The sequence below is a fragment of the Xenopus tropicalis genome, chromosome 1 (assembly GCF_000004195.4).
Source record: "Xenopus tropicalis strain Nigerian chromosome 1, UCB_Xtro_10.0, whole genome shotgun sequence".
Classification (NCBI taxonomy): domain Eukaryota; kingdom Metazoa; phylum Chordata; class Amphibia; order Anura; family Pipidae; genus Xenopus; species Xenopus tropicalis.
Genome location: NC_030677.2, coordinates 170,751,380 through 170,767,318, shown reverse-complemented (window position 1 = coordinate 170,767,318; position 15,939 = coordinate 170,751,380). Strand labels below are relative to the sequence as shown.

Genomic DNA, 15,939 nt, shown 5'->3' with positions numbered 1-15,939 from the left:
TCAGCTTATAAAACAAAAAACAGAACATTATTTAAGAAACCCATACAAGGAAGATGTCTATGTTTATCTTTTAATATTTAGGGTAATCGGATATGAACAGAGCCATTTTCCATATCATGATTTTAACTGTTCAAATTACCCTTTGAAGTGTCACCAATCAAATTTAAAAAATATACTAATATTAAGGGTCAATTTTATTAAAATGCACATTTTGATAAATACGCTTAGAACGTGGGTGTGTTATTATGGCTTAAGCTCTAACCTCACATTTTGATAAATCTGCCCTTTAGTTTACAAACAGAGCACCTTATCTACAAGGCATGTGCCAGGGAGGTACACCAGTTCTACGACAACCTAAGCACCTCTGTGTTTGTGCCCTGAAAACATAAGGCTAATGCCAGACAGGGCTGATAAATACAAGCCAAGAGTCAGCCCCAACAATACCATCAGCCTTTTCCCGTGCCTGCATTTGAGCCATTGTGTTGGCCTGGGTTCAAAACAGCAATCTGCTCTGTGTGCCTGCACATGGGCAAATACCATGGCTCCGGATTAAGGCAAAGGGAAAGGCTAATGCCAACATAGGGGGCTGATCCTCAGCCTGTGTTTATCAGCAGGCTGGGAATTAGGCCTATCTGGCACTAGCCTAGGACGCAATTGTTTTGGTCTTAGCTGGCCCCTATGTATGCTCAGTTTGTATAAACCATGGTAGATTCTTAGTGGGCATGAGCTTCATCTGAGCTATCCCACATAATACGGCTGGGCTGGTGCAGCAGCCCTATGCATTTGCCAGATGTGGGGGGATATAATAGCCCTGTAAATACATAATATCAGAATTGTACATCAAAGCAACCCATGAATAAAACAACTTTAAGCAGGCAAGTAGATAAAGAAATTGCTCTATGCACTGACTGCATAAACTGGACTGCAAGTAGACGGTTACTTTAATAATATTAATGTATATACTCATGGTCAGGTTCGTCTGCTACTCTTTCCCTTGTACTTTCACTTTAAATGTAAAGGTTAGTTACAACTTATATACTGTAAATAAGTAAGAAGCACAATGGACAAAAAACAAAGGCGCATTAAATCGACAAATTATTCTGTAAGGCAATTAGAGCACATTTAGAGCACATTTATAGGTTTGTATTTCCTTTGTTATCAGAGGATTTGGAAATTACAGACTGAAGCTGTGGCCTATTTGTTTCGGATTATGACAGGGTTGCTCTGAAATGAATTCATTTGCTGTGCAGATTCTATATCCACATTTACACAGGGGAGCAAAAACAGCAAGAAAGAGTGTGCATTTATATAAAACAATGCTTGCCATTTATTGCAGTAGAGAGACCATTAGAAGAAGTGAGTTAAAAATGTATGATCAACAATTCTGCAACAATGGAAATGTTACTCTGCAGCACAATTTAATTTAAGAAACACAATAAAAACAAAGAAATCCATCTTGTGGGTGGACATCAATATTTACAACAAAAGCATCCGACTACCCAAAACATTGCACTGGACAATGTAATAAACAACGGTTACCCACATAAAAAGAGCAAAACCAAAGCAGTATTTATTACTTGATGCCTTATGATGCAGTATAAGGCATATACATAAGTATATATAAGTATAATGTAGTATGTTTATATGTCACATTTCTTGAGTGGAATAAACTATATTTTAAAACTTTTTTTTTTTTTTCGAAAAAGAAGGAAAAGAAAACAGAAATAGGCTGTATATATAGATTTATGCAGTTTCTAAAAATTATGCAATACCATGATATAAAGTAAAGGGGGAAAAGCTCTCTGTAGCTCTACAAATATTCTACATATAAACTATAGTTGCACAAAACTGCAGGAATTACCACTAATGGTGTCACAGAAATGAAACTGCAAACTAACCAATTCTTAAAGATGTGGAAAGTTAATCCCTCACAATAGAAATATACATACACATATATATTTATATACATCTTCACATATTAATATCTAATTGAGCCCTAAATATTTAGTCTGTCCAAGAAGATATTCAAGTTCATATTAAAGGGACAGTATTTATACTACCTGGTTCAACATTAAGCAAGTGGATATTTTCCCAATATGCCTGCCTTGAGGTGGGTATAGATATAGGATCAAATTAACAGGATGCAGGCGATTGGGACGGCAACTAGGTCGCTCAGAAGTTTTTATTGGTCCATTTATGGCCACCCTAACATTCTACAACTCTACAGCCTCACCATTCTCACGGCAAAGAATTATTTGTATTACTTCAGTTAAAAATGTATTTCCACCACTCATCTCTAGTGCACTTCTGTCCAGGGCCTATATAAAATGGCGCCCCACTGTCTAGAGATTCAATTTGTTATCCAAGCAATACCCCTCATACTTTTCAGTTAGAGACATATTTAATGTATAAATAACTAACCTTTCATTTTTCAACATTGAGCCACATTTGCCAGCGCTTATTGGTGACATTTTACACAGTACAACAAACAAATTCTCCATTAATGGTTGTAAGGCAAACAATAAAATTACAGGCTACCTCATACAACCCTTTTTTGTTCAATACCACAATTATGTGTTTTGAGTGTTCTTGGTTCCAAAACACATTCCAAGTAACTGATATGTTCTTGCTTTATTGATAAAATATATAATTATGTTGAAATTGTAGGACACAGAACTCGCAAGTTCAATTGTTGGTTCACGACTAAAAATTACTGCACATCTGACATCTAAATTCATTGTATTCACTGTGTTATATAAGGAACAAATGGCCATGAGAAGGTGATAAACAACAATTTCCCCAATTCACTTAACAAGAAAGCAGCTTTTTTCCTTCCTATAAATCAGCCAAGTGCTGGCACTTATAGTTATACAGCCTGAAATGAATACAAAGAAGAAAAGTTCTGTGTCAGGTCTCACATTTGGCTCAATTCTGTGTCATGACCCAAAACAAGTAAAACTACTGAAGATGACTTTGCTCAGAAGAAGAAAATTCCATACCCACACAAATGGCTTATATACTATAAAACACAAGATCAAAGAACATAGCAAAGGGTGACTTGTAATAAAAAGAAACCACTTGATTTTCCCGTTGTTCTTTATGGTTCAGATATAAGGTTAACTATGATTTAAAACTTATAACAATTCTAAAGTGCCAGCGCTTCTCTGTGCACTTTCTTGTACATGTTTTTAGCACACTTCGAATACAGTTAAGCTTCAAGAACCAACATCTTTACATTTTAACAGAGTTGGCTTAAAGACTTTCAATATACAATACTGTCTGTGAAAACTCTTTAATTTACTTTGCATACACTGGCACTATTTTCAGCATACCTGTTTTGGCAACCGAAAAAGAGTGTTTTTGTAGAAAATGTCTTTGGCTTGGCTCCAGGTTCCATCTATTATGATGAGAGCATACGGGGGCTGAATATCTGCCAAGGACATTTCTTCCAAATTAGCAGCTTCAGCTCCAGGATAAAGGATGAAGGTGCCAGGGTTCCTGCAAACAGTTGCTAGCTCGGGATATCTGACAACAAAATTAAAAAGAATCTTTATTAGCAAACGATGTAGCCATATTAATTGTCAAATTATCATGACTGAGAAACAAAAAACACATTGCCTTTATTAATAACATGTGTAAGGGACCAGTTATCCAGAATGCTCGGAGCCTGGGGTTTTCTGGATAAAGGATCTTTCCATAATTTGGATCTACATAAGTCTAATAAAAAATCCTAAACATTAAATAAACCTAATATAATTAATCCGTGTTGGAGGGAAAATAATCCTCTCTTTGTTGGGAACAAATACAAGGTACTGTATTATTATTACTGAGAAAAAGGAAATAATTAAAAAAAAAAAAAATAATAAATTAGGGTCTATGGGAGACAGCCTTCTTGTAATTCAAAACTTTCTGGAAAATGGGTTTCCAGATAACAGATCCCATACCTGTACCATATATATTACTTAATTATACTGACACAAGCATGAAAATTGCCTAATGTATTGTGCTTTTGAAATAAAATATTTTTTAGCGTTATAAAGTTTATAAAGGTCTTCTCTCATGGTAGTTGATGGATGGGGCTCTCAAAATGATTAATACCGACATTTTCACCTCCTTAAATAGGGATTGAATCACATGACCAGTTTCACATAAGCCATAGACTGGCTATATAAAATTTAGCACTTTCCTGTGATCAGCCCATTACTGCAGAACTATAATTTCACATTTTATATAGGAACCCTGGTTGAGATTTCGAAAAAATATCTGTTTGTCCTCCTAGATGCTTCTAGAAGCCCAGCTTAAAGTTTAATTAAATTAAGATTTAGTGTGAACACATATTTGTGACTTTGAAACTGTTGTTGAATGGCGTATACCACAATGTTTTAATATATCTGTAAGTTGGTTATGATGGTGCCCTGAACACATGCTGGACCACAAAGGGAGACCAACCAAAAACATCTGAAAACCACTGCTCTAAATCATGACACATTCAATTTACAGTGAGGCAAGGAGTGATCAATACATTATTGCTTTTGCTAGCCTTATCTAACTGAGGAGAAGACTTCCTCCTGTTAAACACAATAACAAAGTAAAACATTTAAAGTTTTTATCTGTTCATTCAGCACATACAAAAAAAAAATAATTTAAGGAAACTTATGTCCTATTTTATTTTCTCAGTTAAGAGAGGGTTTCATTCAGAAGTTCTGTAGAGGGCTATGAATAGCTTTGACCACTGTGTCTTCCTGCGAAAATGCCTTCTTTCACATTTTAGTGCGATTATGCAAATCAGTTTATTTATATTTATTATTAAATATATGTCTCCGGCCAATACCACAGGGGGCGGATTCTCAGCCTGCGGCTTGTGTATGCAGTTTTGTGCTGAATTCATCTGGGCAGTGGCTAAGGGTGCAGGCACATCAGTAAGCTTTTCTGAGCGTAGGGGTGGATTTTTAATCATTAAATGAACTGAACATACATGTATAATATATATAATAAGACATTTTATGAAATGATTATACTTCAAATACGGACTATCAAATTGTGCCATTAATGGCACCTTTAGCATTCTTTCAGCAGTGTGCTTCTTTTAATATTTAATTAACAATCTCTTCATTCTGTTCTCCCAAAAATTGTACACTTCTCATTTCCTACTTCCTGGACAGGGAGCTTACTTCCAGCCCCGCCCCTTTGTTACAAGTGATAATTACAGCATCTCTACTGGCTTTTCATCCCATGTTATCTGCTCTTTCTCCTAAAATATTATGGGACAGACACACCTTCTCAGTTACTGAGAAACTATATGTGAAATAACTGTATAGATTAGATAAATGGGGAGCTCTGGTACTATACCCTCATGTTTAGATTATTACTTTCATGGGCAAAAATCTAATTGCTAATGATCCACAGAAAGCTTTGGCAGCAGACACTATTAGACAAAGGGAAACTTAGGGTAAACCTACGTTTACTACCTTGTCTGTTATACAATAAAGTCTTTACACTTGACTTTATATATATATATATATATATATATATGAAGGCTCATGGTGCCAAGGATTGCGTTAATATGAATTTGCCTTCCAGTGAAATTGAGAACCTCTTTTAAATGAAATGTTATGGTTATCTGCTATTCTAGCATTGCTTATTCATTGGTAGCCTTTTATCTGTGATTTAACATATAATACTAAATAGCAGAATCCTGACATACATATCTCAGTATGGAATAGCAGAATATTACAGAACTAATAGACACAACAACCATTTTAGTGCTGTTCAGATCTGCCATGTTATTGCTTTGCCACACATAAAAGCACAGATGGAAACCTGACTTAAGCAGCAAGAGAATCTTAAACTATGATTCTTTCTCTGCAGCCTTCATCTTGTAATGCCTTATTAAGTCACAAAGTGACATTTACAGTGGGGTACCCTTAAACCAGAGGAATAACAATACTGTTTCAATGCTGTTTCATGTTCTTTCTGTTTAATGTCTATGTAAAAACATTTCTTATTAAACTTGGCATTTTTCTTTTCAAAAGTTTCTTTCTCAGGTTAAACAAATCTCTTATTTATAGCCAGTGGCTACCAAAATTTAGTATGCTTTAGCTTATCAAATAAGTAAATCAAATAGAAAGACTCGGGATTTAATAGTGCACTGAAAGATTTTCACATAAAAAAGAATCCATTCTGTTATTAGGATGTTAATTATGCAAACCAGATAAAATTTCTAGCTATTCATCCCAAGAAAGGTACTAAACAACATTCATTTTTGGCATGCTGAGTAATACAGATCAAAGTGCTAACGGACTGTAAAATGTAATTAATGATAGCTAAAAGATTAAATTATTTTCATGCTACAAATGAACGTGATGTCAGATTCTTCTTTTCTGTTACTTTGGCTTTTCAAACTGAAAATTAATAAAAAAAAGATTACAAAAAGAGATGGAACAGTCACGCTCTGTTACCAGTAAGGTTTAGGAGAGATATACAACATTAGTATTTTAGTAAGCGGAGGCTCATTACAATATAGGGTTAAACACTCCTTTCTCAATTTTTAGGTTTTGATTCTGGGATCAAAATGATAAAGCAGGCAATTTCAATCTTGCACTTAAATCTAAAATAGTATATTGATATCTAGGAAGCAGAATGAATCCCACCATATTTGTATTCACAATGCCAAGTTTAGTTGTAATAAACAGATACACTTGTCATTTAAACAAGATTTTATTGGAGGCATATTTCTTCATTTGATTTCCTGCTTGCCTCAATGTAGAAAGAGAATGACTGCCCCCCACAACCACTACCTACATATAAATTATATTAGCCAAGTTCATATAGGATCAGCATTTTTCAATATCTATTTCCACTTAGGAAAGACCTAAACTAAAAATTTCATACTGGCAATTCCATTCAAATTACCTTAATTGAATCCTAAATGCCAGTTCTGAGAAAGTAGAACAAACTCAACAAGTGTTTAACTTCAGTTAAATAAAATAGGTGGTACAACAGAAATATTCATTGCCAGGAAAAGTAAATGTTGAAGTTAGATAACAAAAAATACCTTTGTTTAGAAATAGACACTTACAATTTGTTTTCATTCTTCAAATATATATAACTGTATCAACTACTAAAAGGAAAAAGACAGTGTAGAAATGTTAAATAACCATTTCTTAATATTTTCCTACGACATTGCATATTCAAAGATCAATTACTGTAGTTACTGTAAAATAAACACTTCATTATATTTTACAAATCATCAGTTATTAAAATATTTTCATGTGAAAAAAGATCATTTGCATTGTTAAACAGCACATTATACTAAAAATGCCTACATTTAATAGATACCTTTCTTCACCGAAACGTCGACCAATTAGAACTTTGCACTTCTCATGTGGGAGGCAAGCTGCTAAAAGAGGCACTGTTCGAAGTACTCGACCCTCCTAAGACAGAAGAACATTTAGCTGTTAACAGAAATATAATTAAGAAAATTAGAGCAAACAGAAACAGCCATGTAGAAAACTAAGTAAACAGCAGTTGTCTCAGATGCTTTGGTACCTAGGCAAGTTCTTCTTATTCCACTTATGTTTTTTACATTGTAACTAGCTCCTAAACCTGAGGGCACAACAATTAAGGTGGCCATACACATACCGATCTGCTCGACTGGTGAGGTCACCAAGCGAGCGGATCTTCTCCCAATACCTCCACCTACGGATGGGCGATATCGGGGGAATTTAGGCTAATTCGGTTGTTTGGCCCTGGGGCGCAGACGATTAGGGGACCGCATCAACGAGCCGATGTGGTTCCCGATCCGACTGAATTTTTTAACCTGCCGATCGATATCTGCCCAATTTCAGGACAGATATTGGTCGGGCAGGCCCGTCGTTGCTGCCCCTACACGGGCCGATAAGCTGCCAAATCGGTCTAAGGGACCGATATCGGCAACTACAATTGGCCCGTGTAAGGCTACCTTTACTTATTTGGTGCTTAGCTCGATGGCTTGATAGGAAATGTAAAAGGGATTCACAGGGTAGAGTGTACACTCTACTGTGCCATCATACAGATTTCAAGTGTCTTAAAATATAGTTTTTTGAAGGTCTCTACAATAAGCTGCATAAAAAATCCATATGTAAAACACTGATTCATAGAAATAAACCAGTTTTATAAAAATATACTTTTCTGGTAGTATGTGCCACTGGATAATCCTAAATACAAAAACTACCATTTTAAGTACTAAGGGCCACCCCCTGGCTTAAACAATTCACTGTGCTCACACAAGGGCACACATACATGCATCATCTTCTTGTTACGGTTAAAATTGCATTATTGCATTACAGACATGGAATCGGTTATCTGGAAAAGCATCAACATTTTAATTTTAATTAATCAAAATTATTTTTAAGCAGAAGGCATAGAGATCCTGTGAAAAAACAAACGTCCTGAGCATTCTGCATAAAAGGTTCCATATGTGTATTATATTATGTGGCTCAAGGTAAAAAGGACAATATTTACTTATGACTTCTGACCCTTTTAACAAATTAAATCATGAAAGTGAAAACGCATGCAAAAGGGACCAATATGTGCAGATATAAACATGGCCTATTTACACTGGCTGTGCCCTTTGCTATGTGTCCTTTCCCCCAGCAATAGATTTTAGTAGGTTTTTTTTTCAAAAGATTAAACAAAGATTATTCCAGTGTTAATGCACATTATTACACAACATCTAGTTTAACTAAGAAATGCACTATTTAGATGTGAGAATTTAAATTAAACATATTCTGTTTGTAATTAGCTTCAATTTAACAAGCTATTTTAAATTAGAACTTATTACACTGCACATTTCTAAGAATTATTAAAAAATTATTATGAATCTGGCTTTCTGCCAGGTTTCAATACATTCATAGGTGAAGAGAATTCCTCATTAACGAAGCAAAGCTATTAATTACTGAATGCTAATTAGGAACAATGTATTCACCAAGGACTTTTTCATTTGGGAAGGAACTGGTGGAACTAATGCCTACATTTTTAACACTTAACATAACTTTTACTGACCAAGATTTATGATTTATGATTTACTTATTCTGAAAGGATATTTTTTAATTCAGCCTTAATTCACCTGCAATTTCTCTATCAAAAACATTTTATATACTTTATGAATAATGGGTTTTTCAATAATAAATCCCATCATATATCTCCATTTCCGTATTATAAAGGATTACTTTCTAAAACTTTCAGGACATATTCTTGGTTTTGGTTTTTTTTTTTTTTTTTAGATAATTTGGTAACAAAACACATATAATTATTATGCAATATGTATTAAGTCACTACTAAAATATGCAGTGCTTAATGGGTACATCTTAATAATAATATACAGGTATGGAAGCATTAAGAAATTGCATTGATCTTTGCACTTTTTGTGATCAAAGACAAAACTTTCTAATCTGCTCATAATCAGCCCAAATCAGAGCGTCTTTGGAGTTTGTAACCCAACAGGCCCAACAGCAGTATTTAATGAAGAAGAGGAAAGATGTTTTGCTGATGTGTCTAAAATTAAGAAATAGCATATACCACAAATTAAATATGTCTAAGAAAGAAATGGTCTACTACCCTTTAGGATCAAGTTTAAAGAAATGACCTTAACATTCATAGCTATTCACAACTCTGCACCATGCTATACTATCTATATATATTTTTATTCCCTCCACTCCCCACATTACTCATCATGCTCTTCTAGTTGCTCCTCAATAAAACATGCATTACCTCTTCATATATATGCATGGAAGACGTTTTGCGAGATCTGCATATCTTCTATGAATTTCTCTTCCAGTTTCCATTAGACTTTCACTCTTAAAACATGGTTCTTACAGAACCATACCTTCATCTAAAATAACATTCCATCATGATACACTACATTCTGCTACATGTTAAGTACAACACTAATCATGTATAAATGACCTGGGTGAAGTCAACTTGGAATGCCTGCCATCTCCAGCTATAGTGCAGCACATATTTTATAGAGCGATATCCTGCATTACTTTTTAGCAACAATAGGAAAAAAAAGGAATCTGAACTTATGCAATAGAATTATACTTATTTTTTGTTATAAGCAGATGCCAAGGATCTCAGAAGGAGTTCTTTGATTAAAAATAATATTTTAATAAGGGCATTTTGAGAAATTCTTACATGTTCAAGTATTTGTTTTTAGTTTGTCAGGATTTCCATATTTCTAGAAAAAGTATAAAATGTTTGAGCATTGCGTACACTACTAAGGAGACTGGATTTTTCAGCTTGATTAATAAAAATCAGCAACGTTTAAATGTCAAGTGAAACATCTAAGTGAAAGCAAAAAACTGCAAAGTGAAATCATGCAGGGGGTAAGCAATATAAGTGGGAAAATGTCATCTCATGGAAGGCCATGAAATGTAACAGGAGGCATGCTGCGTTTCAAGTATACCATGTATACAGAATGAAGTGTCTAGAATACACTGTAATTAAATGAAAGCATAAACTGGATAAACACAAGTCTGCTCCAGATTATGTTTATGGCAACAAATATCAGACGAGTTTCACTTTATTTTTTTTATTTTAAAAATTTAAAAAATGGCAAACAAATTCCCTAATTAACAAGAAAATTATGAGAGTATAATGTAATCTGTGCTTAGAATATTTCTACAACCATGCATTTATACAGGAAAGAAGCCGTACTCAGGCCCGGATTTGTGAAAAGGCCACAAAGGCCCGGGCCTAGGGCGGCACAAGTTTAGGGACGGCATGCTGCCCCGCCGCAACAGGATTTTTAAATTTGGCTCCCATATGGAGCAGTCGGGACCTCCCCCCACTGCTCCGTATGGGAGTTTAAATGTGCGATTGCGCATGCGCACTCGGGGGGAGAGGGCGCAGCGCGATCGCGCATGCGCACTCGGGGGGGGCGGGGGCAGCCTCGGGGCGCCGAGAAGTTAAATCCGGCCCTGGCCGTACAATATTGTGTGGTTGATAAAAGTCCGCCATCAAGTTCAACAATCCATAAACATATACAAAGATAGGCAAACAACATTTTGAAGAGACATTGTAATTGAACTAAAATATGTCAAAGTTAAAGCACATGAGGGAATAATTTAGTATAGCATAAAATTACAAATCTGGAAGAGAAGAGTTCATATAAAAAAAAGTAGATGTAGAATTTCACCTGCAGATTCCTGTATATAGAAAAGGCCACTAGACTCTACCTGTAGATGCCAATTTACACTGGTCAAACTCAGAGAAACAACAAAGAGGATAAGATCTAAAATGATGAATATAATTTAATTAAGTCTATAGTTATAGTAACCCTAAAACTCACTTAAAACACTGAAGCAAAACTATTTAAATAAAGCATACTATTAATGTTAATGAGGTCAAAATGATGAAAGAAATCAAATGGCAGTAGAAACAAGTAATAATTAGGAAAGAAGGAAAACTGCATGGTCAGGCCTGATGAGGAGAGTGAACTTGAACCTTTCCCATAGGCCCTACTCACCTCTGCTGGATGTTGGACAATGTACAAGCTAGTGGAAACATCTAATGGACACACAGGCAGGAAAGGACACAGACACACCTTTTGAGGACGGCTGTATAGAAAAAATCAAAGCCAAATAAGTTATATAAAATCTAAATCTACACATTGTATATGTATGTATGTATGTATGCATGCATGCATGCATCAAAACATACACATACGTAATGTTTAGCATTTTTAGTGAAATACATTAAAATGAATACTTAAATCCAATGTTTATGTCAGGAGATCCACAAAATGATTTAGAGCAATATAAATTGCAATAGTATTAAATGCAAGAGCTTCTGTTTGTAGCAGAAATTATCAAGGAATTAAGAAACATTTTTCCCAGCTCTGATATGGTTAAGTGCCTAGGCCATGCAGTCAAAAACTGTAGTTCTGTCAGTCAACTACAGTGTAATAATGGATTCTATCAATACTTACTTGTTAAGTAATATGTATTGTATTTTTAAATTTCAACTTTTACCTGAAAGAAAGCTTTATATACAGCTAATATTGTAAATAGGGTATTTTGTGCCTCATAGTGTAATGTTGAAGGGGTACTATATATTTAAATATTACGGAAGACTACAAGAGAATACCGATCATGCATAATGCTGCAACTAAAGAGAAGCTGTAACCTATTATTTCTTTGCATAAGCAAGTAAAAAAATTGTGCAGTCATATTATTAAAATAGCACATACAAAGCGAACATTTCAACAAATAAAAACATGTTACAGTGGTTGAGTGGTTTGTGTATTTATTGTGCGTTCACTAAAGGTCAGTTTATAGCGATATTACACATTTTATACAGTTGCATTTTACAGTAAAAGTCCCACTACAGCAGAATACAGAAACTTTAGGACAAAAAATTAACTAGCAAAGAAGTTACAAGAACACGCTGATGCATGATAGTGATTGTAAAGCAAAGGAAATGATTTTACCAGGCATAGCACTTTGTGATTTAAATCTCATTTCCCAGTGTGTCTGAGAGGTGAATAAGAGAGAGACCGAACAGGAAGATAGAATCAACAATTACTACAGACCTGCCCCACTGTTATTTCTGGGGACACAGCTTCTGACGACAGTGAATGTTTGAAAATGCAGTAAACCTTAGTGGAATTAACCTCTTTCCAAAGTCATGAATAACTTCAGCAGCATAAGCAAAATATACATATGGTAAAATGTTTTGTCATATTAAAGTGCATTCTGACCTAAATGAAATCATGCACACAGTTTAATAAATGATGTAAAGTAGAAAGATATAAACAATGCAGAAATTCTAGTGAAATGTACAAAACCTAAGCATTAGTCCCCACACAAACATATATACCACTCCCTGTAGGCAAAGTGCCAGAGAGCCGATCCCTTATCAACAATCTTCTCCCCAGTGTACACACAATTTGTCCCCATAATATCTCTCTATATAAACCACAAAATAAAACTCTTCCACTCCTCCCACACACAAGTTTATTGTACAAATATATGGTGTAATGCAGTATTGACCTCCTCTAACCTTTCATTTCAACATTGCCAGCAAGTTAACACGCACCAGTCCCTTAAGAGTCCTACTATTTTAATTACGTAACTGTATATCTGGCCTGTATGATGTTACAGGTATGGGATCCGTTATCCGGAAACCAGTTATCCAGAAAGCTCCAAAACTCCATTTTAATCAAATAATTCAGATTTTTTAAATGTATTTCCTTCTTCTCTGTAATAATAAAACAGGACATTGTATTTGATCACTGCTAAGATATTATTCATCCTTATTGGATGCAAAACAATTCTATTGGGTTTAATTAATGTTTTATTGCTTTTTAAGTAGACTACTAATTGATTTATCAAAGTCCGAATTCCGGATAGACTCCTTGGTCCCAAGCATTCTGGATAATGGGTTCTAAACCTGTACTATAGTAAAGGTCAAGTGGACAGAAACCTTCATGTAGCACCTGCTTTGTGCTGTAACTGCACATTAAAAAGTGAAAACTGGATCCCCAAGGAAATGTAACTTTTGACTTTTACTTCTAGTTGTATCAAGTCCACATTCTCTATCTATATCAAAGCAGTGAGCAGAAAACTGTCAGCAATAGAACTACAGGGTCCTTCAGGCACTCAAGGTCTGGAGGCCGTGCCTGAAGGCCTCTGTATTTATAGTGCTGATAGTTTTTACAAATACGTGTCTCCTTTAAAACATGAAATAAGAATTAAAATAGAACATTTATGTAAGCCCATGCATCTGTATGTTCTTAGGATGTGCTAATTACATCATTGTATAGGTTTAGAAAAAAAAATCATTCAAATGACTCAAATTCATTCAAATTAATCTGGAAGGGACTATGTCAGCATCCGTTCTTGTACAGATAGGTTCAGCATGAATAGTTTATTGGGCTAAATATATAAAGGAATATTAAACACTTTAAATAAAGGAAGTAAAACACAAATCGATTATGATGAGCACTGAGCACACAAATGCCAATGTCAATGCAGTGAAACAATATAAAAAAAAATAGGTAAATTATAGCCATTAAAGCAAATTAAAATAAGAATCTATTATACAAAATGTTTATATTTTTTTTCATTTAATTTAGCTTTGCCTGGGACCAGTTTAACAATAGTGTGGCGTAAGGAGCAGACTCAGGCCCTCTGTGAATAAAACCCTTCAAATCTGGGAATAAATTCCTTTTAAAAGCCCACACAGAAAGAACAGGCCTGGACCAGGCATGGGATTATGTTAATTACAGGCCTTTGTGCTTTTGTACCAAAGTAGTTAAGAGAATGCAAGTTTCCTGCAATGCTGAACAGTCAACTAGTGTCAGCGACTTCATGCTTTATCCAAATTTCTATAATTAAAATAACTCTGAGGCAGTTCTTTACTAAATTTCATAGTTTACAGAATAACCATATTTCTGCTCTAAATCAGTTTGCACTTTCTTGTTTAGTTAAACCACTTACAATTTAAAATTACTTAAAAGAAAGTAAGATCTTCTTTTGAGAAATATGTCCATTACAATTTGTCAGCTCCAGGTCATAACTAGTACATTATCACAGATCAGCAAGTAAGACATGTACACTATTTTAAAAGTAACGTACTTGTTTATTATATTGACATAAAGGGCCCTATTCATTAAAGTACAATTGAGTCCGAATGCAAAAAATTCCTATTTTTTCTAAGTTTTAGAACTGTGTATTTTCTACGATATTTTAGTTAATTTCTGTGACAGCAAAAACTTGGGGACCATTTTGCGGCGCCATTGGCACATTTTGCAAAGGGCTTATCCCCAAATTATGGATTTTAAATCACCACCACTCTTATCTTATCGTAAAGGTAAAACGATAGGTAATATGGTTACATCCTCGAGGGTAAAAGCCCAAAGATTAGAGAGACGCACTGATACACACCTGGGTCTGAGAACCCCAGGGATGTATCGATGGTCAGGCTGCACACAATGCCATAGTGTGATCAGAGGCAAGGAATTTATACATCCAGGCACGGGTCATAAAGTCCAATTACGGGGGCACCATACTTGTATCTCTAAATATGTAATTTATGCGTTGACTTGTCCTTGTGGACTCATCTATATTGGCGAGACCACTCAAATGGTTAAGTGGCGCATTTCTTAACATAAAACCTCCATTAATCTGGGAAACACCAAATTACCCGTTTCCAAACATTTTTTGGATATGGGCCATAAAGCAGACCAACTGAAGTTTATGGTCCTGGAAGGGATTCCGCCCCTAAAATATGGAGGGAACCGGGAACTCAAATTGAAACAGAGAGAAGTTTAGTGGATACATAAACTACAGTCTTTGGCGCCAAAAGGGTTAAACAAAGACTATGATTTATATCTTTTTTTTTTATGAATGTATATATTATGTTCCAATTGTTTGCACAAAGGGTTACACATGCAGGGAGTGTGGGTGGATACAATGGATTGTTTATAACCATTGCCAAGGTATCACCTATCGTGTCCCTTCCTGTATTTGACTACTTAATTGGAGAATTGCACCTGCACAACTGTTTGTCTGTTTGAGCTTGATAAAGGGCACATGGCTTGCCCGAAACCTCGCTGAATTACTACAGAAATGCAGGCTACATATAAGATGCTTTTATTATTATGAACTGAATATACCTTTTTGCACTTTTTGAAAAAACTTTTGTTGTTGTTTTTTGTATGTAAAGGAGTAAATGGAATTCTCTTTCTGAGGCAGTGCACCAGTACACTTTATATGTTATTTTTGGAGGTGAGTATATACCGCACTCACAGGACTTACTTGAAAAATGTGGTGATTTATTATTCACAACATAGCACTGACGTTTCGGCTGTATCCGCAGCCTTTTTCAAAGTGAAAAAGGCTGCGGATACAGCCGAAACGTCAGTGCTATGTTGTGAATAATAAAATCACCACATTT

The 15,939-nt window shown here is 35.0% G+C and overlaps 1 protein-coding gene across 1 annotated transcript in view; it reads right to left on the bottom strand.

Moving 5' to 3' along the window:
- Positions 1–15,939, bottom strand: part of dtwd2 (DTW domain containing 2) — a 55,638-nt gene that overhangs the window by 16,601 nt on the left and 23,098 nt on the right. Inside the window, 3 exon segments of the mRNA NM_001016607.2 lie at positions 3,333–3,525; positions 7,339–7,433; positions 11,507–11,597. Coding sequence (NP_001016607.1) covers positions 3,333–3,525; positions 7,339–7,433; positions 11,507–11,597 — 379 coding nt within the window.